The following is a 23,323-nucleotide window of genomic DNA, read 5'->3' on the forward strand; positions in this document are numbered from 1 at the left end:
AACCTTAAACGGTCCTTGGTGGGCTCTTCCGTTGTTAATGTAAAATCCTTCATTAGCTCACTGAAGGCGTCAATAGTTGTTTTGGAGGTTAACTTGGTGTCACAAGGGTCAACTGGATAAAATACTAAAAAGTCGTCAACAAAGCGAAATATTCTCACGATCGTCAGTTGTAGGCGACCGAGTAAGCCCCTGTCATAGCGTGCCAACAAAATGACGCTAAGTATGGGTGCCAAACATGAACCTATACACACTCCCTGCTTCTTGATTAAAAGCTTATTGTCATGACAAATGAATGTGGATTTTAGGTAGTAGGTGAGCATTTCCATGAAGTTGCTGACACTTGTTCCACAGCCAATCACCAAGGAAGTTGGTGATTGCATCGTTAAGCACAGGGTAGTTATCTGGCACATTCGACTTATAATTGTGATCGTCTCGTAATGAATAAATATGGTTTGCATATATGCCAACTCTCTAGATTTGTCCGGGAGACTCCCAGATTCCTTACCAATCCTCCCGATTGTAGAGACACAACTATATATCTCCCAACTAATTGCACCATCTTCACTGCTTAAAAAAAAAATCGTGCAGCACAGTTGCATCATAATTGCCATTATGCATTAGGTAGCTAGCCGAAGTCTGATTTAAATCCGTCATTTGTGTGTAGGCAGGATAGGCATAACTCAGTTCGCTTCAGATCGAGATGTGCATTTAGGAGTGCACATGAAGCAAAAGTCTAATACACGTTGCTTAATATCTGGTTCTCTTGAATCAGCTTCACTGTTGTACACCTATGTGGTGAAGCATACTAGGAGTGGGAAGGACCACTGTCACGGGACATAGTATGCATTCTTTAATTACATATGCGTGCAGACCCGGTTTTCAGTCATAGTACGAGTACCGAGACATCTGATAACTGTACTGGTAGCCATTCAGAACTGTTTCTGGTGTTGCTCTGGCCAAAAAAGAATGACTTCTTTTTTCTTTTTTTGTCGCCTGCCCCCCCCTCCCTCTCCTTTGTGGCCACAGTGAATAATGCATCCATTCTGTTCTGCTGCCCATTTCCTGACTCATCCTGCTCTCACTATTCCTTTTTAGAGTGTGCTAAACGTTGCAGTTCTGCAACAGAAAATATAAACATTGGCAATTGAATAAGTAGCACAGACAGACCTTTTAAAGGGATAATAGCATGCTAACAAGATTATGCTTGACTATACGCGACCTTCGTCATCCTTTTCCTTGAAAGTTGGTGCTGGTGTGGTATGACTTTCCCCGCTCAGCATTTAATAATATGAGCGCAAGAAGCAAATGCCAAGGGAGAGACATAAAAAAGAAGCACCCTCGCCTGTGCTTTCAAGCAGGCAGTTTTGCAAACCGTAGTTTCCTTCAATTGTGTAACCCGCGCACAGACTCATTGGCATGCCATGTCGACCATGGCTCCCTCTCCCATGTGACGAGTGCTTGGCAAGTATTTCAAAGGAGGGGGGGGGGGGGGGGGAGAAAAGGGTGCCACTCACATAGCTGTGCGGCCCTCCTGTTCTAGCTCATCTTCACTACTTCAGTGATCATTCTTACAATGAAGATATGCAGTAGTCCAAGCTTCACTGATGATATAGTCCGTATTTTGTGTTGCAGTTTGTGCTGAAACAAATTTGATATGGTTTTTCTGCAAAGAATATTTGTTTTTTCTCTAGATAATTATCCTTATTGTTTTCCCAAGGCATAAAACAGATGAATGTTCTTGTATGCCCTATTACTGCAAGTATTACAGTTGCACATAGCAAAGCCAACCTGTGCAGGCTTTCATTGCCATTTCAGAGCTGTTGTGCGAGTGAGCAAACACTCTGGAATAACAGCTGGGAACTTATCTTTTTGACCTGCAGGTGGAAAAACTCAATCGCCAGCGTAGCTCGACACCAGATGTCCTGCGGAGTGGCTTGCGACCAGACAGTCACAGTGGGGACACCCACTGTGATCAGGATAGTGTCAGTGAAAGCTCTGACTCACCCCTGGTAAGTTGACCTGTAGTGTCAGCTTACTATACTTGCTCTTTACCCCATCAAAAAGCTTTATTAGAGGCAGATTGTGAGCACTAAGATGCCCGCCCCTATTTGTGTTGTTATGGTGGCCAACTTTGGGTACATTCAGCACGAGGCCCTTGATGGATGCGCCTTTGGTGGCTTGTCTTTAAAGGTGGACCAAAGGGATTTGCCCAGGTCTGGCCGCTTTGGTGGCGGAGCTTCTTGACCACAGGTGCTTTATTTCTTCTTCTCTTTTTCTTTCCCACTTACCGTGTCTCTCTCTCCTTTTCCTAAATAACGACTGAAAATTGCCCTCAAGCTGATTGGTATTTATGACCCTTGCAGTCACGTACTCCTTCTAGTCTCCTCTGCCCTTTAATTCTTCACTTACCATGAAACACTGCTCCTAGACTTGCTTGTTGTCATTTGTGCTATGAGATCTTTCTATATGTGTTCATATATTATGCCTGTGCTATTAAGTGTGTACCAAGTTACTTTTACTTGGGGGCTGCACAGCTAGCTTACTACAAGCTAGGTGCAATGCTTATTAAAAATGTGGATGTGTGATGGATATCAGCAATTTCTGGGCTAGCGGATTAACATTGAGGGCAACATTTCTTAAAGGATACAGAATAAAAATAAAAGAATATTGCAAAAGTACCATAATTGCATTCCTAAGACACGATTGCTGTTGTATATAGTCATTATTCGGGTTATTTTTGAGTGGATGGCTTTATTTTTGACGCTCTGTGAACGGCCACCGGGTCACACGCAACACGCTCCCGACAACAAGCCGGCGGATCTGACGTCACATCCACCTTCAGCAGCGACGGGGCAAACTGACCGGCTGCACGCTGTTTTGTTTTTTCCACGTTGCGCCCTGCACAGTGCTAAGTTCTAGTGAGAGTGATGGCATGACCAGAGATTATAACTCCGACTTCAGTGAGCGGCCAACTGAACGACTGGCAACCGCCGGAACGAACGGCATTCCGATGACACTCCATCAGAGGTAGCAACTGGTACTGGAGGCACGTGTTCTGTCTCCTCCATACTTTCACCAAGAAGTTGTTTAATCTAAACGCAGAGGAACAAAGTTTTTATGCACAGCCTGCAGAACTGGCAACTACAAGGAACACAAGTGGCGAGCAGGTAACATATACCTCAGTTCAGCACATTCCTTCTGCGCTAGCTAACACGCCCGCTCCCCCATTGTTTCATCGCAGCAGCGCGCTCCTTTCCTAGGTGAGAGCAAGATGGCACCACCAGTACCTTGTAGGCGGTTTTTTGTCGTCATCAGTGCAGACTACGCGAACTTCAATTCATTCGGGCAGAATTGTTCAAATATCTGTCTCAGAATGTCGTATAAACAACAAATTCCTGCCAAACGGCGCTCTTCTCCGGCAGCTGCTAGGGTGGTTTGATGTCCTCCTCACCCACCGCTCCGTACAGAGTGGAGACAACCACGGTGTCTATTACAGCGTTGGCCACGCGAATCACAGACGCCGTAGGGACGCGTTGCTGGCGCTTGTATGTCTTGCGTGTGGTTTGGCACTACTTTACTGGCCTTTACTGGTCTCTAGTGTTTGCGATAGCAGAGCCACACATATTCGCCTTCTCTTTTCAAACACGCCTCGGACATCTTGTTGCTTACGCTTCCTCGAGAAACTAGACGGCACAACGTCAGGCTTGAGGCACTGCCTTTTCAATGACACCCCGAGGCTTTGCGATCGCTCGCAATGGGCGGGAAGCAGTGAGCCTTCAGAGGACGTCACTAGGTACGGCAATTTGATACATATTCATTAAAATAATTACTTTTCGCTCATTTCTGCTCAGAAAGAGTGTTGTTTTGGTCACTTTTGGTGCGATAGCTGTCATTGAAGCGAGAAATTTCAGCGACAAATTTTTTTATTCAGTATCCCTTTAATGTGTGGACATCCTTCATGGTGTGCAGACTTCAGGGCTGGGCAACGATACTTCGTAATTATATCATGATGTGATGCAAGATACTCGGGCAACAAGTATTTGAGATACAGATACAAGATACTACCGCCGGTATTGTATCTGATACGATACGTTCCACTTTTATCATGAGATACTTTAATACATTTGCAAATTTCTTTGGTGATTGCGAGCAACAATCACACACAGAAAATAACCACCTCATGCACGTCTCCCAGAAGCAGTGCCACCCACGCTTTGGTTCACAACAGTCAAACTTACATCCACGAAATTCTTCAAAAGCACCGATTTGTGAAAGCCACTAGATGCAAGTCAACCCTCTTGAGACTCCGTAACAAAAAAGAGAAACTTCGATGATGACACTATAACGGTATCAGAATTTGCGTGAAAGACGCCGCACGCATTGGTGTACGCAACACAGTACGGTGGCTACGAGCAAATGTCAAGGCACTAACGCAGCTAAAAACAAAACAAAAATCAAGCAAAAAAGTCTGCTGTGTGCAGACATCGCCAGCCCTTGCTGGGGGGATCTGGTGGAAAGGTAAAAAAAAATGCTGGCTGCCTTTAGTTTTATTCAGGCGGCTTAGTGGCAGCAGTATCAGCTTGAGGGCGGAGTTCAGCTGACGTTTATAGTTTCGTACAGTGATGTTGTTATAGCCAGTATCTTGTATCTTAAGATACACAATACATTCTTTCATGTATCGCAAATATATATAGTACTGGTACATGTCTTGCCAGATGTATCATGATACAGATACAAGATACCCAAAGACTATCTAAGATAGTATCTAAGATACATGTATCATCGATACTGCCCAGCACTGTGAGCAGTCTTAATAAAATGTTCCAAAGCTTCTGCACGAGTGACAAGATCTGTTGCTGGGCCCTGTGTCAGGGCTCATTTAGTATTCCTTTTGCTCTGAAGCTCAAGACATTGAGATGCATTGTTGCCCTCTATATTGGTAGCCTTGCAGCAGTAGAAGTCCTAAAGGTGTCCCAGTATTGGGGGCGAGCTCCACCACTGGAAACGCTGGCGCCATCATCGGCGTGACATGGCATGAGGGATCACGTGGACACAACAGCCGCGTAGGCTGCTTTGAAAGCGCCGAAGCGAGCTGAAAACAAAAGTTTAAAGTCCCACCTGCGCTGCACTTCTGATTAAGTGCTGAGGCTTTCTTGCCTTGGGTGTCTGCTTCGCAACGTTTGAAAGCACTATAATAGATAGTGGCTGCCTTCGGAGGCCTGCAGCATGGTAGGCTACTGTTCGGTGCTGCAGTGCCGGACGTACGCAATGGAGCCCAATGTCAGCCTTATTCACACGTAGCCGCAGGACAAGAAGATACGTGAAACTTGGCTCGCAAAACTTAGAATCGGTGGACAGCCATCGGCTACAACTCTGGTATGCAGCAAGCACAGACGCGCGGCAGATTTCTGCTACAGCGCTGGGACTGCGATGTTCGGTGAGTAGCAGAAAACGCGCACTGAGATGCTCGCTCACGCCCGCTGCCCGGCTAATGTCAGGACGGTTTGGTCTATGAACTTGTTGATGCTAGATACTGGCAAGTTCACTCGAATGGAAAGGGAGCGGTAAGAAGCACATTAAAAGAAGGCATGGCATATGGTCATGTTTGTGTTATGAATTAATGCTATGGATTACGAAAAAGAAGTAGTGGAAAATCGCACACTGTGAAGACTGATAAACATACAGTGTGATGCAACTTGAGAAATAATATTAAGACAGCCAAGAATATAGAAAAAAAAAATGATTGAATCGTCGCGATGGCACATCACGGTCGTCATAGGCATCGAAGTCTCTATAACAAAATTATTTTTGAACAGCTATGATAACATCCACGCAACAATGGTTGCTTGTGTACTGTCAAATGGTCATATTCTGCAGCCTAATCTTCATGGCACGGTGCGAAAACGCACACGCAGTGAAAGCAAAATGTTGTGCGTGGGCGTGGATGCAGACGCGCAGTCAGTCGCTGCGAACCTGTGCAATCGCTGCATTGAGGCTTCATTTGGTTATACACACAGCCCATTATAAGAACATATTTCACATATTTTGCTCTCAACGTTTGCCTACCTTTCACGCAAGAAGCTGCCTCGTGAGACCATCGCGGCGACCGCACACAATGGCGTTCACTGTACATATTCGGTAAAGAGATAGCTCCTGTAAACAATTCTGTGCTTTCAGTTTGCCCAAGATTATTATTTTGACAGTAAAAGACTTCCCTCGTTTTAAGAGTACTTTCAGAAATGTCCAGAAGGGCTGCCACGGGGTGTTCTTATTGAGCACCGTAAGCCAAACCTGTTATGAGTGCGCCGCTTGATCCCTCACTCATACTATGCAAGGACGGCGCTTCCAACAGATGGCGACTCCGTAAGTCCTCGCCCCCAATAGTGCGGTTAGGTTGTGTGGCTCTAAAACATCTTTGACAAAGACTGCATATCAGCCAGGTTATATACAAACAATGTGCTCTATTATTGAAATTTTTGTGGTATAGATGCAATTTTGTTTTTATTTTTTACTTTTCAATAGTTTAGATTAGAAAACAAGCAATCCAATTTAGTTACTCACCAGATCATCTAAGTTGTCCCTGTGGCAGCAGCTCTATTTTTTAAACTCTGCTTGTGTAGTGAGCAATAACCTTAGCGCTGCATGTCTACCTCTGTGTGACACAGTACTGTTAGGTCTCTTTCTTTTTATGCAGTTGAGACTGAGCCATTTGTTGGCACAGTTGAGACGAGGCCATTTGTTGGTAGAACACAATATATTCTGCATTTATAGGGAAAAAACAATAAAACTGGACTAGCGCACACAAGACCGTCTAAAGCTACAATTCCATGCTTGTAATACATCTAGAGCAAAAGAATATGCAGATCCAACGCACATGTTGGAACCCATGTGAAGCGGAGCTCTGGTGAAGGGGTTAATTAAATTCCTTTAATGTAACAGTGATGCCTCCATTATGTTTACTTTCGACCTATGCAACAAGTAATTTCATGGAATGTTTGTTTATTCACCACAAAAATCACAACTTTGTCATGCAATTTTTGTGTGTATGCATTGACGACCCCTTTTTAATAAAAAATTCTGAGCAAGCTATTTTATTCCTACGAGCAAATTCTGACAAGGGGTATTTGGCTTACTCTTTTGACGTCAAAGACTTATTTTACTCTATTCCTTACAAAGAGCTCTTGCTGTGCATTGAACAATGTATTGGCAATTACGGCTAGTTGATAGTTGATAGTTAGTTGATAGTCGGCATTCGTGTTGTCCGCTTCTCTACTCTTGTGTCCTGTCTGCATGCCTCACCTCCTTTTTGCATAATTACGGAAACGTTGCCTTTCAAAATGATTCACAGATACATGTTGAAGCCTTTTTAGAGTTGTTGTCTTTGTATTTAAGATCCACCTATGCATCATGGAATGGAGACATTTTCCTTCAGAAACAAGGAATATGTATAGGTTCGTCTATCGCACCGATTCTGAGTGACCTGTTCCTAGCCACCATTGACGGAACCCTAGCGGCGTGCTTCATGAATTCATGGGTTGCTCATGTGTTCAGGTTTGTTGATTATTTAGTTTTAGTGGACAATGTTGAAAAGAAGACTCAGTCGCCGTTGACACACCTAGAAAGAATTTTCAGAGAGGGGCTAGAGCCATTGGTGATCAAGTGAAGAGCCAGATGGTGGATCAATTAGGTTTCTTGACTTAAAACTAAGTCTGGGCTTCAGTCATTGTTGGCAATATGAACTGCGTGCAAATGAGCATCTTTTGCCCTTTGAATCTGCGCATTCGGAAGTCTTAAAACAAGCCATAGTTAAATCATGTTACAGAAACGCGTTGCAAAAATCGTGCCATCATAGCATTGCTGACAGCTTTCAGGAGCAAACGTGCAGGCTCACGGAGGCAGGTTATCCTTTCCATGTATTAGTATACAATGTTTGCTCAAGGAAATCGGAACCAGGGCACCGTTATCTGGGAAGGAGCCTTGCAGTCCAAGCACACGAGAAAAAATAGTGGTGATGCCATACATTCATTCGATTGCGCACCGAGTAACGAAAATTGGTAAAAGATGCGATGTAAAAGTGGTGTTCTCCTCACCGGAAAAATTGCTGAGCATGTGTGCAATGGTAAACCCAGGTGCCACACAGAAACGAGGCTGTGAAAAACAACACAGAAAAAAGTTCGTCGACTGCACTGAGGGAGTGGTATATTCTATTCCACTTCAGTGCGGCAGAAAGTACATCGGGCAGACTGGACAATGTTTGAACGAAAGATTAAAGGAACATGATTATAACATTTCAAAAGCAGTCGCCGGACACCTTGGGATACATTGTAGAGATTGCGGATGTCGGCCATTCTTTAAGAAATGCGAAATTTGGAGCAAAGATGGCAGCCAAATAACGCGAGAGATAATTGAAGCTGCTGAAATTGCGCGTTTGGGATGTATATGCGTGAGCATGCCATCAGTCTCCCTTAGTGCAAAGGAAATAGATTTCCTCACACGCTAATCTGAAATATTGTATCCTGTTCCTTTTTTGCGATGTCGAGTGCAGCAAAAAATGATCACACGACAAAGCCGGCTTGGCATTGGTAGATGGCCATGTTTGTAAAAAAATTTTTTTTTCAGTTTATTTGGTTTTTGCTCCACCCCGCCCCCCCTGAGTATCTTCCTGTATTTATTCCATTGACAAGGGAATAAAACAATAGTTGCAAGTAGCGCTCTGTGGTGTGTGTTTCTCTTCTGTGTGTGTCGTCAAAATGTTGCGCAATCCAGCCTCTAATAAAGTGGCTGCTCTCTTGCCAAGCAGGCAAAATGAGCCAATGGGTGCAACCTGCTGCTGACTGCTGTTTGGCTTAGTAGACAACTTCAAAATTTAATTTCAGTGGGTACTTTCGAAATGGGCAGAAGTAAATGTGCATGATAAAAAGAAGCATTTCGTTCACAAATACAGTGAAACCTAGTTCAGATGTTTCGGAGAAAAAAAAAAACTCAAGAAAAAAAAATTGCCGATGAGGGAAACTACGATCTGAAGTCATTTAAAAATTCGGCATACTACACTGTAGTTGACATGTGCATGTAGCGAAACATTGCTAGCCACCCTAGCGTTGCGCGAATTCGTTGCAGCATGTGATGCCCCGGCGCATGCCGATCTTGTGTGGCTCGAGCTGCCCAAGATGCGAATTTTCGTTTTTGTGGCTTAGGCAAGCTTATGTTTGCTCTCCTTGAATTCAGCCTGGGTCAACAACTTCTTCAGGTGCATTTCGGCTGGAAGTTTCAATTGTGCCCATTCGGCGCGAATTGTTGCTGCACAATATGCTGACACGCGTCGAGCTTGTTTGGCCTGAGCGACCTGAGATGCGCATTGTCGTTTAAAGATGACTGTAATGGGAAACCGAAACAAAATCGAGCTGGTAGGCAACGCTGGATACGATGCCATGATGATGTCAGAGTGAAATATTGACGCTCACTTCACGCTACCTGCAGCAGGGAATGGCGACATGTTTGCGTTATCGCCTATTAAAAGCATGCAGTACACTTCCAACGCCACACGCAGTATGAAACCGGTCGGTGAAGATGCTTATCGCAATCAGTTGGCGGCGATAGCTGTAAATGGCGAAGTGCAACGACCCGCGATGGTATTTGCTGGTACAGTGCAATCCACTTATCGCGATATCAAGAACGAAAAATCCACTTGTTATAACCAATTATCGCTATATCTGGACTGCCGTTAAAAAAAAAAAAAAAAGAAGAAGAAGCTGCCAAACATACCTTTATAGCTTCAAAACCAAGTTTGCCACTAACGATAAAGAATTGACATTGTAGAAAGAAGGCTGTGAAAATTAAGAAGTTTGTTTTTACCTCTAAACAGCATGTCAAGCATTAGGCGCACTGAAGTAGTCGGAAATCTGCACTTGCTTTTGCGGAAGTTTCAGGTTCAGAACCGAGGTGTACATCGTGTCCAGTGGCTGCACGAACAGTGGTGGCTATAATTTATGGTGCATGAAATCAGTGAGCGACTCTATCGACGACAGTGCACTTTGCGTCAACATTGGGATCAGTTTCAAAGACAAGCCATTGTCAACCTCCGTCTCCGTTGCACTATGCTGCCGTCTGTTGTGACCACGATCACCCCGTCAAAGATTCTTCACAGAACGAGGCAGCGCTATCTGCGATCGGAAACTCCTCCATCGAAGCACTAGCTATTTTATCGCCAGTAGTGACATGCTGTCACAGTTTGGCAATGTCAGTGGCTGCCACTGTGTTGTTTTCACACATGGGGGCTTCGCCCTAGGGCATATAGCCCGCCGTTTCCATTCATCGGCATGGTCACTGGTTCTAGCCTTCATGATCATGGCACTTATGATTTTCAGAATCGTCAATATCATTGACTGCTCCAGTCTTGCGAAATTTGCAGCTTTGTTCCGAGCAACACAGCTTTGCGCTTTGTCGGCGCACCAACCGCTTCTTCCGCGGCGCATTTCCGTGCTCCATGAGGAAGAGAGGGAGGCTGTAGAAAGGGAGTGCAGGCGCAATTCGCTTCTAGCTCTCTCTCTCTCTCTCTGTATGCTCGCCGGCGACGTGGACGCAAAGCAGCTGATGCCATCTTGTGGCACGCCGTGCCAACTTGCGATGCTCTCCGCGGCTTTCGCGATCTGCGCGCTGGCAGGACATGCTGCGAGGTAATGGTGGCAGATACAAACTCACACAGGCAAACTTTTCGCCCCGTCTCGGTTAAGGGGAACTTAGCAAAGCTAATAGCACGATTATTCTGCATCACCGCCTAAAAGGCAGAATTTTTATAGTTATATCCAATATGCGGTGGATAACATATCATAACATATGTTTTTTTTTGTCATAGCTCTAATGCATAAATCGATACTCTTTAGTCAACTTATTGTTATAACCAAAATATTGTTATATGTGGTATCGTCATAAGTGGACTGCACTGCACTAGAATAGGAAACTGTGTACTGCAGGGCGGCATTTTCATGTGACATGGATGGGCAAGTACTTCAGGCAAACTGCCGTTGTAGGCGTTTATACTGCTCTCGATCGTGTGTGCCTTGCACCTTTTCTTGTTTACATGGGATAAGAAAATGTTTATGTTCGTTCACAGTTTGGCTATAGTATATACAGAATGTTGGCGCCGAAATATTGTGTTTTTGAGGAACATATAAACCAGTTGAGAAAGAAGCTTATCTGTATTGGGTCATTCTTTGCATTCTCAATCGCAGACATTGGCACCGGGAAATCTTACGAAACGGGATCAAATTAACTGGGTTCTACTGTGTCTAACAGGTACAGTGCAGCGCAGCTCCATATGTTCAAATTTCAACATTTTGTTCAGTTTCTTTGTGCCATCACTGAACAATATACTGAGAGCTTCATCACTTTAACCCTAAGACTTCAGAATTTGAAACTTGTGCAGTGAAATGGCAACTTCTGTTGGCTGTTAGTTTTCTTTACTGCAATCAAATGCATTATAAAGCAGCATACAGACAAAACAGCATGGCAACAGAACTGCATAGAATTGCCACAACCCATGCAGAAAATACGTTGAGGTATGCTTTCATTATATTTGCTAGTTTAAAAGATACTAAAAGAAACATTAAATCAGTTTAGACAGATCAAGTATTCTTGCAAAAGGTTTAGCGGCTATAGTATTGAGCTGCTAAACACAAGGTCGCAGGATCAAATCCCGGCCGCAGCAGCTACATTTCGATGGAGGCAAAATGCAAAAACGCCAGTGGCCTGTGCATTGGGGGCACGTTAAAAATCTCCTGGTGGTCAAAATTAATCTAGAGCCCCCCCCACTACAGTGTGCCTCATAGTCAAATTGTGGTTTTGGCATGTGAAACCCCAGAATTCATTCATATGCTTGCAAAACTTTACTTTCGTTAATTTCACAGTAGTAGGTTGATTATTGGGAGAGAACTATCAAGGTGAAATTTATATTTTTGAATTCCACACCGAACTGCCAGCACCAGTATGTCAGTGTGATGCCATGGATTTCAAAGTATTCTTTCATATTTGGCAGTTTGTAGCTGAGTACATGTTCTTGAATCTTTCAGTTCAGTCTTTGACTTTTTTTTAATACAATGTAGTCCATCTTTAGCTATAAAAATTAACTGCTCATGCTGACCCTGTCAAAATCTGTGAAGTCTTGGTGAGTTGGTGGCAGAACTACAAGGCAGTGCTGCCACCTGTCTTTTATTTTTGCATCATCCTTGTCAAGCTTCCTCTCATGGTAAGAGTGGCCTTTTTGGTATTGTAGACACATAATTTACTATTACAGTTCGAATTATTTTTCTCTTTAATGTCCCTTCAAGGGGAATGAAAGAAGCATGCACTGTGCAGAATTAAAAGGTCTGGTATCTGTATCAAGGAGGCAGCGCAACACAGGAAGTGCTGCAGCGTGAAATTCATACAGGTAACTTAAAAGGCTTCCTTCAGTAGCTGTTTTGTGTCTGAACACTTGACCAATGAGCCTGCAACCTAGTGTCACTACATGCACACGTCAGGCACATGGTTGTCGACTCGCATCAGTTTAAAATAAAAATCTCTTCTTTCAAATGTGCGGATAGCAAATGCAAAAAAAAAAAGTGAGTGGCTGGCATGAAATGGCAGCATTCAGAACGGTCTTTGAAAGGTAGTTTGAGGCTGTTAAATGAACAGACAATGGTGGTGTGCAAGACTGGAGAAAAGTGCAAATGCATAGAGAATCCTGGGCATCTAGGGCCGCAATTTCGTAGCGATGCCTTTTCCTGATGCCAATGCCTTTCGCTCTTTTTGCGTACGTGAGAAGGGCGGAGCGTCGAATGCAGCCACTCACGAATGCATAAAGCGCCGAAAGGCATTAGTATAGGGTAAAAGCATTGCTACAAAATCGTGGCCTAGGTGGGCTAGTTAACATCATTAGCTGTACCAGTAAATATGAAACTATATAAAGAAACACTGACAAGGAAAAGGCAGTTCTAGCAATTCTACTGTTAAACCCAATTATTATATAAACTGGTTTAATTATAATATTAACTGGTTTGTGCATTAAATATGGTTTGATATATCACATATTTCAGTATATGCGAACTTAGGTTTGACAAACCCTTATGATTAGTTGGTTATACACAAGTATAATTGACCTGTGTGATAGTGCTGCACAGCATTATGATGCGACTCTTGCAGCAGCTTGTGTAAGTAGCGCAGCAACCCAGTGAGATCTACTTCTCTATTGGGTTATGCTTCACATTGCACTCTCCGGTTGTGTCTGAACATGCAGTCAAAGCATCCTTGACCACATGATCGAAAAATTTGTGATAAATGAAATGCTCTGAAGGCATACACTAGGGTGAGTTACCATATTTTTGCCCATGTAAGCCGTACCAAAATTTTTTAAATATAATAGTAGGTGGGGGGGGGGGGGGGGGGGGGGGTCATTGCAAGGTTCTCCACCATTCAAAGTTTCGTTACCTCCTAGGAAACCCCACCTTCTCCTCACCCCTGCGGGCCGAAGCTTCCTTCTTTCCTCATTCCCGGTCAGCCATTCTCCTCCACTTTGAGTCACCATTTTGTGTTTAGTGGTTAGCGAATAGTGCATGTGGCACCAGCAAACTTGTATGTCACTCGTTCCCGCGGCACTCTCTCAGTATGCGTGAAGCGCTTTTTGATGTTGCGGTGAACCAAATCACCATTGGGATTTTCGGCATGATCGCGTTTGCTCAGTCATTGTTGCCGATGTGAGGGCTCCTCCGTCTCTGCTGTTATCCGCTGTCGTGTGAGTGCTAGCTTCGAAGTGATCCGATTCACGTCGCATACCATGTAACTTATTCGTCTGTGATAACATCTGGCTTTGTCACCATTGCCGTAGATTGGTGGGGCAGAGCCGCTGGCTGAAGATATGATGTGGCAAGTCATGCATCCACGAATGGAGGCTGATTTTTCAATGATTTAAGCAATGTTGTATGCAGTTACTTCTGCGGATTATACGTGCGGATTTCTTATCTTTTTTTCTGGGCTGTTGTATTTGGGGGTGCAGATTATATGCGGTGGCAGGTTGTATATGCAAAAATACGGTATGGGTGCTCAGATTTTAATATATATCAAATGACCAGTATGTTTCAAGGGATTTATTTTTCATGTTCAATATAAGTAAGTTGCAAGTGTGTTGGGCATTTTAAGATACAAATACCATAAATATTATATCTTTGAAACAGATACTGATACTCACCTTCTCTCAATATTTCGATATATATGCCTAATGTACCCTAATAGTATATTTAAATAGTATTTGTGATACATTCATCTTGCATGCTTCTCAACCTACTTCCAAACAAAACAAAGGGGAATGAATCACAGCTGTGTCACACTGGAAAGCTGGGAAATGAAATGCATGGTTCTTGTTTCCTATTCTTGTTTCATTAGGGCTTGTCTGTAGTTTCCTCTTATTTTCTATCGGGGGTATCTCTCCGAGTGCTCTTGCTTGTCAATATCTTAACATCTGGGGGCTTGCCATTCTTGCTGCACTTGAAAACAGCCAATGTTATTGCTGCAGCAACTGTTAATGTTTTCTGCTAATTTATATTTGAATGAAAATGTTTTTGGGGCTTTTTACTGAAGGCAATGAATATCAAACAAAGGTTTCTTCCTTCTCTCTCTTTTTTTTGTATTAGTTGAGAGGTACTAGGCAGTCTCATTATTAATGACCAGGTTTGCATCTGTGTTAATGTCATTTAAAATTGTTTGCCCTATATTACTGTCAGCATATTACTAATATGATGCTATTTATAGTGCTGGTTTGCTTGTGCCTGAACATTAGTTGTGCTGTGTTCTGATATTTCAATTGTTGGTTTCCTCTCCACTTTGCACTGCAGCAGTTGGCTTGGTTGAACCTAGTAAGTATGGAAAAGTGTACTGTACACATGTGGCATTAATGTGACTTTTTCGGCAACTGCTCACAAGCAGTGATATAGAAGACATTTTTATTCTATGCTGTGCCAAAGCTGGTGCCCTTTTTAGTAGCTAACACTGTGTCTTAGTCCTAGAATTACTCTGGCGTTTGGATAGTCTCCATTGATTTGTTTTTCGAGCAAGTGAATTTGCATGTGATGACAAGGAAGTATTGTTTTTTCACAGGGCAGGCGTGAAATTTCTTGCATATACTTGCTAGTGTGTGTATAATAGATAAGTTTAGTCATTCCACACATTTTTAGCTGGTTTTCTAGCCAATAAAAACAAATATAGCTTGGAGAAGTTGGTTTATGAATGGTCTATTAATGGAACCCTACCTTTTTTCTTGTCTGCACTGGAATAATCTATATTCACATGCTGTTGTGCAGCAATCAGTGTGCTGTTATTAGCAAATCAAGCAACAATGTTGCCTTTTCTTTATGGGCATCACAATGTAGTAAACAATGTATTGTTGGCAAATCAGTTCTGCAGAAATGCGTGAGGTGGAGGAAGATATATCAAAAGCAGAAATTGTCCTCCAACTTAGAGTAGCACAAAGCTACAAAGGAAACCCATACAGGTTTGTTGGAAAGCTTCGCAGTTGACAAAAAAATTTTAAACCCTGGGGCAAATGCTTTTCTAGGGCAGTCCTTGTAGCATCTGAGCTAACCAGGAGGCTAGCAGTTCTCAGAGTGAAGCTTGGTTAATTAACAGCTTGAAGCACACTAATACTGAATGTGTCAAAACAGTTCTGCAGAAATCTACATGGTGGAGGAAGTCTTATTATGAAAAGGAAGAATTGTCATCCAACCTAGAGTTGAACAAAAGCTACAAGGGAGCCCTGGAGGGCAAGGACCATATGAGTTTCTTTTGTTGTTTTGAGCAACATTTGGGTGGATGACAATTATTTCCATTAAATATGGATTGTTGTGGCTTACAAATTTGTATGTGTTGTCAAGTTTTCAAGGGCCAGGTTGATTTTTTTTTTATGAATGTTTGCAATTTTTTTTGTTGCAGGCGACACCCAAGTTACCAATGAAACGAAAAAGCATTAACTGCAGGAAACTGAGGCCACAGTCTGTTGTAGGTCAGTTTAATGGCATTTTCTTCTGATATAGTATTTCTTCTACCATTTCAAAACCACATTAGAATTTCCTTGCACGTGTGTGTGAGCATGTTTGCTGACATTGGCTGATGCCACATTTCAGATAGTGTCGAAGGAATTGCAGCAGATGACATCCCTGACCTCTTGCCAAAAGGCTCAGAAAGTAAGTTTTAAAAGGAAAAAGCAGGCATTGGTTCAGTCATACTGAGCAGCTTGGTTTGCTTGCAAACCAAAGCTGTTTTTTTATGTAATTAAGCTGGGGAAAATTTACCACGAACAAAGTACTTCATGAAATAGAACAAATTGTATACAGAATTATTCCGTAAGGCCATGCTGGTTGTGCTTTCTACTTGTCTATATAGTGAGACGTTAAGCTGTTATGTGTGCATTGTGCCCATGCAGCACTAACTCTACTTTGCAGGTACATGCTTCTGTGTGGTGGATGACAGGTGCAGCAAGTTCAGTTTAAAAAAAATTTTTTTTTTAATACCATTGTAGTTAACAAAGAGTTTTGAGCATGTACTTAACCATACTGCATGGTCCACAAGGGTCATGCAACACTAATCTCATAGTCCATACAGTCAAAACATTATTTACCTATTGTTATTTAGTGTTTTATTGGCCATATTTTCAAGTGGCAGGTTTATTTTTTTAATTAAGCATGTTCAATTTTTTTTTATTGCAAGCAACAGCCAAGCCAATGACAAAACTAAAAAGCATTAACTAGAGAAAATTTAGACTACTATAGTGTACCTTAGTCTTAACTAAAAATTTTATTGAATCGGTCTTTTCAGTGCCAAATATTGTGTGTGTACCTGCAGTCATTATGTTATGCTAAAAATAAGCACGTAAGAAGAGTTCAATATAAATTGGGGATGCAATACCCGACTGAAATGTCCAAACCCAAGTTGTACAGCCATGTGAGCTAGAGAAGTATGAATGAAGCAGTGTCACTGAGATGTAAGAGTGAGGCCTGTACTGTACGGGGTGGTAAAGTATCTCTATTCTCAAAGGGGCATTGCTTTAGCTGAAGCAAACTGTCTTGATACCAGGTCACATGGAGCTCGTTCTCATGTAACATGCCACACTCGCCAGCTGGAGGCACGTGCAGTATACCACATCCTGGTGTGCATGCAGAGCATGCGGCAGCTGTGTAGCTGAGGGGCTAGTTAGCATTCACCAAAAGTGAGATCTTGACTGAAAATAAGCTCTGCAATCATTTTGTGCATAAAGACGACACTTGCATTTATTTGTGCCATAGTTGTTAGCAGAATTCACTCATTTGTCTTCAATCATAGCATGGCCACTGTACGTTTGGTGCATGTCTTCCAGCAGTGTTGGCTTGTAAATGCCGAGTGGCACTCCTCATTCATGTTTCTTTTAGTGTGGTAGAAGCTAAGAAAGAGTGAAGACAAAGAAGTTAGTACAGAAGCTTTGCCATGTGAACACCAGCATGCATATGTTGCTTGCAAAAACTAGAGTTACTGTATATGCTACTACAGGTAGCAGAGTTGCGCGTCTGTTTTATCACGCCGCTAGCGCCTCTATTGGCAGAGCGTCATCACGTGGTAGTCAAGCAACCGTGGATTGCGGAGAAGCAGATGCTCGGGCCAATTTTTGTATTTCCCGACGCCGCCGCTGCAGCGAACTGGATTGACACAAGTTATCGCCAGTCAAATTCAAAGCGAATCCGGCCGACCTTGGCGTTCGCTGTTCGCGTGCGGGCTAGCTGCGGAGAGCTAGCTATATAGCTATGTCAATGTAGCTATGTCAATCCTGCGAGAGAAAAACTTTCACTACACTCCCACAGGTTACTTTTGGCATCCCTGCAGTGAAAAGGCACATAATGAAGTGGTACTTGCAGGTGTGGCTGATATCCAGTGTGGCTGATATCCAGTGCCTGCTAGTAGGTGGGTACGCTTCTACAGCAAGTCTAATGGGGTACCAGTGTCGAAATACTAATGGTTGGTAATTGATTCACCAGTAATGTTTTAGACTGCCTACACGTTGAGAGCTTTGGCACATAAGCAGGTATCCCTAATGCAAAACCGAGTACCCATTATCCAGTGTTCAGTGCAGCGCCGGATTATGGGCCCAGTGCCGCGCGCTGGATGCTGGGCAGGAGGCGCGCGTACTCGGAGGCACTGGGTATTGGTGCGAAAAATAACTATAGCGCGTTAAACACGCGGTGCCTGCACACCGTATATATTTTGTTGGAATACAAAAAGCAATATAGAGCGATTTGGTGCAATAAAAAAAGAAAAAAAAAAAGCTGCGACCAGGCTTCGATCGTCGGACCTACAGATCCCAAGCCCGGTACTTTACCACTGCGCCACGCCAGGAGGGCAACACAGATGGATAATATGCCATGTCAAGGATCGAGAAGCAGTTTTAGTTTCACAGAGATGTCTCGCTCAGTCATGGTAGATGCGCTATCGCCCTGCATATACAACACACGCCTGTACCACAAAGAACATTTTGCTGTCTGTATTCAGTAGAATGCTCGGAAGTGCCACAACATCGATTTTCACTTGCGACTGGCATTTTAACTTTGAAAAAAGTCCTAAATGAACCGCCGACCCGGGACGCTGTATGGGCTGTTACTACTGATTTGGATAGCTGTTTCTTGTTCTTCACGCGAAGAATATGCAACGTTTTCTTAGTTCAGTGATGCCTTTCAGTCGACACGTCTGTCTAGTCATATATCTTCGTTAGAGAAGCGCAGGCTAGTGACGGGAGCCTTCAGCGACAGCACATATATACCTCTGTTTATGACGCGTCACATCGGCGCTCATCGCTACTTGTGCTGGCACTGTAAACATGAAAAAAATGGTTTATTTAAGAACACCGATGCGAAACCTGAAATATAGAATGATTTATCCGTGTTAGACTTTTTGATTCCTGAGCCTAGGCGCGCCGAGAGCGTGCAGACGGACTCGGCGGATACGCTAGGCCTAAGCTTCGGTGGGGACCGATCTCGGCGCCTTTTTCTTGACGATCTTATGCAGTCAGCTGTTTCGATGCGCTTTGTTTGCGGTTAGGCGGACAAGCAGTACGAAAGCGATGCAAAACTACCAACTGTCGATCGACGATACGGTAGGCATGCCGCCTGCAAAAACGGAGTGCGGCTTCGCCGCATAGATTTGGTTGCTTCCCAGGCAAGATGGCGGACCTACGCGCAACTCTGCTACCTGTGGTAGCATATACAGTAACTCTAGCAAAAACATGCCCCATATGTGTTCTTTAAAAAAACAAATCTGCCATTAGGTGCTCATCACCATTCATTAGCCACATATTTTGGTCAGACACTGCTAGATTTGGCCGTCACTCTTATATCATAGCTGCCTCCTGCTCAAAGTTTTTGAGTGTCATTCAGGCTCATGCACAGACCGGTCTGTTTAGCAGCCTAAAGTGAACTTGTTTTGTCCTTGCAAATGCCACTATTAACAGGGAAAAAAATGTATATTTATACACAAAATCCAAAATGAGAATAGCTTACTCTATGTATACAGATTTTTCCAAAAGTTGGCATTCACGCCATATTTAAAATTGTTTTGTGGCAATTTGTAGAGCTGTTGGGCCTAAAAGTCCAAGTAATGTGATAACAGAATATCCTTATAAGGCCTGCATGCACATTCACATGTAGCACACTGATCTGTCTGTTGAGTGTAACACATACCCCCTGTGGTTGCTCAGTGGCTATGGTGTTGGGCTGCTGAGCACGAGGTCGCGGGATCAAATCCCGGCCACGGCAGCCGCATTTCGATGGGGGCGAAATGCGAAAACACCCATGTGCTTAGATTTAGGTGCACGTTAAAGAACCCCAGGTGGTCGAAATTTCCAGAGTCCTCCACTACGGCGTGCCTCATAATCAGAAAGTGGTTTTGGTACGTAAAACCCCAAATTTAATTTAATTTGAGTGTAACACATGCATGCCATGTGCTTTTCTCGCTGAGGCTTGTCAGCTGCAATACAACAATGTTAACGGGAAAAAGGGGACACAAGAATGGCATGTAGACAATTAGACATAGGTACACAGGTCATATATAACCATATCATTTGTTAACAAAGGATCTAAATCCCTGTGGGCACTGACAGACATATGGCTTTGTAAGCAGCATTGTTGCCCCTTCCAAGAGAAAAAAGAACTAGCACTGAGAAGGGAAAAAGGCACAGTTTTTCTTTTTTTTAGTACTGTGTGCCAAAATACAAACGGCATAAATTGGTTATACACCGAGTACAAGCTTTGCTAATTGAAGTTTATTTGAATTCATTAGTGCAAATTTAAAATTTTAAGAACACCAGCGAGTCAAGCCATAGTCTATGTTTGTATGAGGGCAGTAGGATGAACAATCTGCATTTATTTCACTCATTTGGCCCGAATTGGTCGTGCCAGTTGATGCTTTAAGCGTCTACATTGAGTGGTCACTGAGAAGATGTATCAAAAAAGAGCCAGCTCGGATGAAAGAAATAAAAAGTAAAATATAAAATATAAGAAATAGGAATGGGCCCGTTCAATCTTGCAGCTTCGAATAACATGACAGTGAAAAGTTGAAGGAATTGGGAATGAATCCGCTTGTGACAATTTTCTGTGCTCCCTATGAAAGCCCAACAGCTCTTGAAATGCAGCTTATGATGTGCCGAAATCTTCTGCTTTTGTTTCTATATAACCTGCGAACGTGCGCTGAATTTTGTGCTACTTAGCCCGCATTGGTGTCAGCCTAATTTAGCCTGTAAGGTAAGCTCAGCAGCCAGACGACCAAGCCTTGCATGAAAGCCAACTTCTTGGCGGAAAGGGGCACGGTTTTTCACACACGAAGGGTGCAACTTGGGGCATCGAATAGGAATGTGGGTGATTGTGTAAAGGAGACCAACTGCAACAAGAATGGTTTTCTTGGTTGTGTAAGTCCAATGATCCCAATCTGCTGCATCAAGGCCCATCCATGTCGCCTCACTATGCAAATAAGCCAACAGCCTGTTTCATGCCTTGAGCCCTGTGTGCTGAACATCATGTTCCTGGTATAACATATTATAACACAGAGCAATGGGCGATCCTTTATCATGATACATGCTTGAGCAGGACTCCAGGCTTTTGCAGAGCCCATGGGTGATGGGCAATCTCCTGTGGGCATTACCATGATGCCTACATGCTTTGCACTAGGCTGCAAGGTGCTATTCTAAATAAGTGTTGGTGCATTACACATCCTTGGTAGTGCGGTTGTAATCAGTTCTTTTTTTAATGCGAAGGCATTATATGCCCAATCGCGTGAAAATCCGCCATTGTAGTCGGCGGCGTGACTGAATGATGGTACCAAAAAGGACCGATGGTAAAAAGTAAAACCACATCAAAAATATTCAAATTGACAACAAATTTCTCAGAGAGGTTCCTGTAAACAAAGTAAGTTAATGCCTTGAAAAGAATATTGGGTAAATTTCGGTCTGCGTCGGAATCGAACCCAGGCCTCCGGGGTGTGAAACAAGCACGCTTCCCCGATGCCACAGCAGCTCCACGGTTTTGGTTGACTAAATGCATGCTTAGCACGTGCATCATTGCACACGTCACGTCGCAGCCATCTGGCTGACTAAATGGCTAGTCTATAGTGTGTGCGTCATTGGGCACGCGACGACACAGCCATTGGGTAGGAGGTGGCGCCACGTCATGAGTGTATAAATTGAGTGTATAAAATAAAAAACAATAATGTCCTATTGAATGTCGCTGAGCAGTCCTTCAAGTTATGAAATCCTCGTGGGCAAGCAAGTACATTCAGACGCTTGCCGTGTTTGAATTTGGCCGTACCAAGGCACAATTAAAGTTCAGGCAAGAGATTGTGCAGACAAGGATTGCACGGAAAAATAAATTTCACCAAAGCGACCATAATGCTTTTGCATTCCCACATATAAGCAGTCTTTAGAGTCTCTGCCAGATTTTTTTTAGATAGAATTGAAGGGGCCCTTCCTCACGCTCACACCCCCCATGAATTTGTGGTTGCGTTATATTCTTGCCAATGCAGAATTTCTGTGACAGCAAATTGGTCAGATATCTCACACTGAAGGAAAACAGTAGAAGGGGCCTGCTTCATGTGCTGTGCCGCAAGAATCCTGCATGCATGTAGCACAAGAAGCATGGAAAATTGAAGACTGTGTTTCCATGGGCCTTCTCTAAGCAGTGATCATGTGAGCAGTGCACCACTACTTCATTTTGGTTAGGTGCTGGCACAGCTTTTGCCTCGCCCAATTGTCATCATTTATGCAGTCCTGTGCTCCTGAGCTTATTGCTTGACAACAAATGCTCCGAGTGGCATCTGGTACGTGACGAAATGCCTTTGTGTTAACAGGCATTTGATGCTATTAGTAGCGCACATGTTGGCGGGGAGAGACAGAAGACAGATGGTATGAATTATTCACTTCTCTGAATTAACAAGGGTCAAATGAACAAGCTCTTCAGTGGTTTGCTAGTCCATATTTTATTGTTGGCAACATAGCTATAACCTTCCAACATGTTAAAGAAACTTGATGAATGCATCTGCTTATCATCATTCAGCATTCAATTAATACTTGTAAATTTTGATATTGCCACACCCCTAGTTCTATTGATTTTGAATTTTTCAGTTGAGATAATAGAAGGTGACTGTAGTTTCAAGTGGATTTAATTTGTGCTTTTGGATTTAGGGAAGGCAGGGCAAACAGAAAATTTTTGTCGTAGTATCTCTGCTTTTGTGGTGGTCAATGCATTATTTCGTTCTTGCGTCACTTCATTTTCTTGTGTAAGCCTTCTTTTTCTATTGACCGTTCTTAAAGCGAAGCTTTCTTTGCCTCTTCCTTTGACTTTCTCACTGCTGCTGCTGCTGCTGTCTGGCACACCGCATCGAGGGGTTGTTCAGAGCGTGTATATACATGACAGGAGCAAGGAAGAGAAGAAAGGCGACGCAAGAAACTCATTTGTACCCCACCGTGTCGAATGTGCCCAATGCCCTCTGGAGCTCCCTAGGCATCGCCACATTAGCCTCTTGACAGCTGTAATTATTTGTGACCCCTCTCAAGAGCTTTGCAGAAATTGCAGCGCCTACCTTTCTACTAACATGCGAGTCCAGAGGCGACAGAAGAACTGTAGAGATGAGGGGAGAAAAGGGGTAATTCCCATACGAGGGGGCGGAGGACAGGGAAAAGGTGACGTGAGAAGGCAAGGAAAAGGAAACTCTACTACTCTAACATGACGGCGGTTGCGGGAAAACTGGATAAACTTAAGTTCAAGGTACGGTACAGTACATTTCTGATATTTCT

General features: G+C 43.4%; 1 protein-coding gene across 5 annotated transcripts in view; it reads left to right on the forward strand.

The window, feature by feature from the left end:
• The window catches only part of LRR (capping protein regulator and myosin 1 linker 1 leucine rich repeat protein), a 213,580-nt gene that overhangs the window by 148,369 nt on the left and 41,888 nt on the right, over positions 1-23,323 (forward strand). For 3 of the 5 annotated variants that reach the window (XM_072286631.1, XM_072286635.1, XM_050193593.3), the window contains 3 exons: positions 1,881-2,009; positions 15,955-16,024; positions 16,146-16,205. In XM_072286631.1, the coding sequence (XP_072142732.1) occupies positions 1,881-2,009; positions 15,955-16,024; positions 16,146-16,205 (259 nt within the window). Of the gene's footprint in view, positions 1-1,880; positions 2,010-14,861; positions 14,883-15,954; positions 16,025-16,145; positions 16,206-23,323 lie in introns of all 5 variants that reach the window. The other 2 variants (XM_072286632.1, XM_055061901.2) reach the window with 1 other exon arrangement.

Source organism: Dermacentor andersoni, chromosome 1 (genome assembly GCF_023375885.2).
Source record: "Dermacentor andersoni chromosome 1, qqDerAnde1_hic_scaffold, whole genome shotgun sequence".
Classification (NCBI taxonomy): Eukaryota; Metazoa; Arthropoda; class Arachnida; order Ixodida; family Ixodidae; genus Dermacentor; species Dermacentor andersoni.